General features: G+C 39.1%; 1 protein-coding gene across 1 annotated transcript; it reads right to left on the minus strand.

Moving 5' to 3' along the window:
* Nucleotides 1-2,354: 2,354 nt before the first annotated feature.
* LOC308513911 (olfactory receptor 6C2-like) lies at nt 2,355-3,338 on the minus strand (the record flags this gene model as incomplete). Its single annotated transcript, XM_081083980.1, has 1 exon — nt 2,355-3,338. The coding sequence occupies one exon, from the start codon at nt 3,336-3,338 to the stop codon at nt 2,355-2,357; it is 984 nt and encodes a 327-aa protein (XP_080940106.1).
* Nucleotides 3,339-4,503: the final 1,165 nt, after the last annotated feature.

Here is a 4,503-nt window from a genome sequence, read left to right on the forward strand (position 1 = left end):
GGATATAAAACTGAAAGCAACAAGTAAACAAACCAGACAAACAAATAAACAAAAAGTCATAGACACAGACAACAGTATGGTGGTTACCAGGGGAATGGAGTTGGTGGGGGTAGTAAAGGGACAATATATGGTGACAGATGATTTGGCTTTGGGCGGTGAGCACACAATGCAATATACAGATCATGTTTTATAGAAAAGTACACGTGAAGGCTATACAATCTTATTAACCACTGTTACCCGAATAAAAATTAAAAAATGAAAAGAAAAGGGAAAAAAAAGCTAGAGTGTGTAGGACCTCTTTTTGGTTTTTAGAGAACTTGAAGATATGATGCCTTTGGCACACCAGCACACTGAAAAAATAAAAAAATAAATAAACACTCATGTCCTTGGTGACTCTGATTCAAAAGTGACTAAGAATTCTAGTGTGTAAACAACTTTTGGGATAAGAAACACTCCTAAAGGCAGCAGTGGGGACTGTGTTCTTGGGGACAGAAGTAAACATGAGCATCAGAAACAGGAAATATGCAAACTATATCACCATAGGTCTTTAAAAATTAATAGGGAACAATTTTCCTTACTAATTTTTATTAATACTTCATTTTAATTACAAAAATAAATCTGATAAAAAAGTACATGTAAAATCACTAGGGCAGAGAGATAGATATTTTGAATATGTACATTCATATATTTTTCTTATCCATGTGCATATTATTAAGCATATTTAAAATATAGGAGCACTTTATAAAAGTAAAACATAAAGTTCTATATTTTAGATTTATAAATACAGGGAACTAAATATCACTTTAATATTTAACAAAAGCTTTAGCATAAAAATTCCTATATATAGTTCTGTATTTATGAATGTTCCATTACTTTTTAAAACAATCTATGTTTTTGCATATTTTAAAAACTTTATTAAAATAGCTGCAAGGTAGTTAGTAGAAGTTATGTATCTGACCTCTAGAGACACATACTTTTTCAGAATAATATGAAAACATTACTTATTAAGATGTCACCAAAGATTTAATAGTGAAATATCAATTATTGGGTGTGAGAAAACTACCTTAGCTCCTCACACACATCTTCAGATTTATTCAATTTTTCTAAGCCAGTAAGAATTCAGTTGTATTGGGTATTGCAATATAAAATAGCAAGTTTTTGTACACGGGGCTATATTTACTCCCTCATTTAAGCTTATGGAATCTGAAAGAGATTGACTGAGGGCTCAACATTTTCTGCACAAACCTTTGTGGGAGATCTTAAATATACTTCTGTTAAAATTACAAACTTTACTGCTACCAATGTACATAAAGAGTCAAGAAAAACTAAATATTACAGAGCCATGTATTTTCCATAATGTTCTCAATGTGATAGACTCATTAAAGAGTGGACAGGGTAATGTAAACATTGGTTATTTTAAACAAGTATTTGAAAAATATTAAATAGCTAAAATTTTATTTAGCTAATTTCTACCTAACAGCGAATATAAGAGGATGTAACAGAGGAACTTCACTGGAAAGGCTTATAAAAGCAGGAGATTTGAAGAAGGGTGGGTGGTATTACAACTTTGTACATATTACTTTTAATACTATTTTTCTTCATCTGATTGTCCTGGGCCAGGTTTGACTTTATGGCTGTCTGAGTAGGAGTATGCCAATAGGCAAGACATAATGTCTATACTATTAAATTAACAGTATGTATTTCTAAGTTGAGGGTGGGTCATAATTGCACCCATGTAGCCAATTAGAGGTGACAGTCAATATTGCTCCCTTAGCAAGTGGCAGGGATAGTGCTGTGATACTTTACCTCTCAAATCAGATCACAACTGGCTGGAGGTGAAGCAGAGGAGAAGCTTTATCAAACTAGCTGTGATAGCCTGTCCTTTGGGTGAAGGCTATACCTGAGACGGAAGTTCAAGTTCAATCATTGTCAACATGAACCTTACAAAGTCATTGAAGCATGCATATTTGGCCAGTAGGCGGGGAAAAGGGATAGTGGATCACCTATTGAATATTTGCTTAGAGCAGGTCTGGAAATGGTGCACATCACTTCCACACTAATTCTGTCAGCTACAACATAAGCTACATAGTCACATCTTACAGGGTAGAAATATGTCAGAACAATATGGCCTACAGTGTTTCCAGGGATAGCAACCAAAATGTTTGGCAAAAACAGAAGTTTCTGCCAGATAGTAAGTGTAAAAATCTTAGAATTTAGTTTTAATAGGGAGTAAAATATTACATAGTCAAGGTTCACAGTAAGCAAGTCTAACATAACAACAAAGTGAGAATGTCGATATGACTGGAGAATAGGTCATGCAGAGAAAAATAATATTAGAACTTCGGGTTTTCTGCCTATTTATCCTTCCTTTTAATTGCATTCACTGACTCCTTTTTCCTCTGCATCTTTAAGAGGAATACAATCTTCTTAATTGAGTCATGGAAAGCTTGTTTCACTTGCTTGTTTCTCAGTGTGTAAATAAAGGGGTTTAACATGGGTGAAATGGACGTAATAAGGAGTGAAATCCCTTTATTTATAGCTACCTCGTCCTTGGCTGAAGGTTTAACATAAATGAAGATGCAGCTCCCATAAGTAATGGAAACCACAATCATGTGGGAAGAACACGTGGAAAAGGCCTTTTTCCTTTGCTGGGCAGAGGGAAACCTTAGGATAGTCCTGATGATATAAATGTAGGAAAGAACCACACATATGAGAGTCATGATGAATGTCAACACGGCACACATGATAACCATCTGTTCTATCAACCAGGTGTCTGAGCAAGAGATCTTCAGGAGAGGAGATGCATCACAGAGAAAATGATCAATGACGTTCGAATCACAGAATTCCAGGCCCAAACCCAGACTGATTGGTGGGAGAATGATCATCAGTGCTGCTGCCCAACAGGAGAAAATGATGTTCTTGCAGACTCTGCTGTTCATGATGGTGGTGTAGTGCAGGGGTTTGCAGATGGCCACGTAGCGATCATAGGACATGGCAGCCAGAAGGAAAAATTCCGTTACTGCAAAGAGGTCTGTAAACAAGAGTTGACTGGCACAAGCATTATAGGTAATGGACTTGTCCCCAGATAATATGCTATATAGGAATCTGGGAACACAGGCAGTTGTGAAAGAAATTTCTAAGAAGGAGAAATTTTGAAGGAACAGATACATCGGTGTTTTTAGGTGGGAATCCATTAGAGTGAGGGTGATGATGGTTAGGTTTCCAGATATACTCAACACGTAGGAAAGAAATAGAAAGATAAACAGCAATATTTTCAGTGGAGTGTCGTCGGTCAGTCCCAGCAAGATGAAGGTTGTTACTGTAGTTTGGTTTTTCATCCTTGATTATTGTTTTTGCTCATTCTACTTCAAATAATAAGACTTTATATGAGGAACTCCAGAGCCCTGGTCATCTTCTAACCTCAAGAGAAGTAAATCAGAGAGTGATTCCTATCTCAGTGGGGAAGTAAGCTTATCATACATGCCAATGTTTGATTACCTGTTTGTGTCACATAAACTGACTGTTTATATTTAAATCACATATTTGCGCTGCGGCTTCTAATTATAATTTGACTGTAATTGGTGTCTGTTTGACATATCTTACCTAATAATAGACAAACATGGTAATTGACCATATCTTCGCTACGCCTCCTTTGGGCTAATCAGCGATATATGCAAATTACCTGTCAACAAAGATGGCGGCTGGAGGCCATGGAGCTGGAATGAGCAGGAGGCTTGCTTGCTTCAGTGATGGAGAAAGCCATGGTTCCCTGCCTGCCATGGCCTGCTCTAAGCTACACTCAAAACAACAAAGTTTCAATTATAGAAGTTAAATAAACCCCAGATTCCTGCTTTCAGTGGGCCTTGGCCACGGAGCAGGAGCAAGCAGGAGGCTTACCTCCTGCCTGCCCTGGCTGTCTCTAAGATCCACTCAGTGCTACAAAGTTTCAATTATAGAAGGTAAATAAACCCCAGATACCTGCTATCAGCAGGCTGTGGCTACGGAGCTGGAGCGAGCAGGAGGTTTGCTTGCCCATGTGATGGAAGAATGTAGAAGGTAAATAAACCCCAGATACTGCTTCCAGTCGCCATTGCCATGGAGCTGGAGGGAATAAAAAAAAAAACTAAAAACGGAAAGGCTGGAAACTTCAGTCACCAGGGGGTTGGTCAGTCTGAAAACAGCTATCACTCCCTCACCCAGGCTGGCCAGGCACCCCAGTGGGGGCCCCCACCCTGAAGGGGGTTTGGGCAGCCTGAAAACAGCCACCTGCCTTTCACCAAGGCTGGCCAGGCACCCCAGAGGGGACCCCCACTCTGAAGGGGGTTTGGGCAGCCTCCAAACAGCCATCAGCCCCTCACCCAGGCTGGCCAGGCACTCCAGCAGGACCCCTACCCTGATCCAGGACACCCTTCAGGGCAAACCAGTTGGCCCCCACCATTGCACCAGGCCTCTATTCTATATAATAAAAAGGTAATATGCAAATTGACCCTAACAGCATAACGG

The sequence above is a fragment of the Myotis nattereri genome (genome assembly GCF_964212035.1).
Source record: "Myotis nattereri genome assembly, chromosome: 2".
NCBI classification, from domain to species: Eukaryota; Metazoa; Chordata; class Mammalia; order Chiroptera; family Vespertilionidae; genus Myotis; species Myotis nattereri.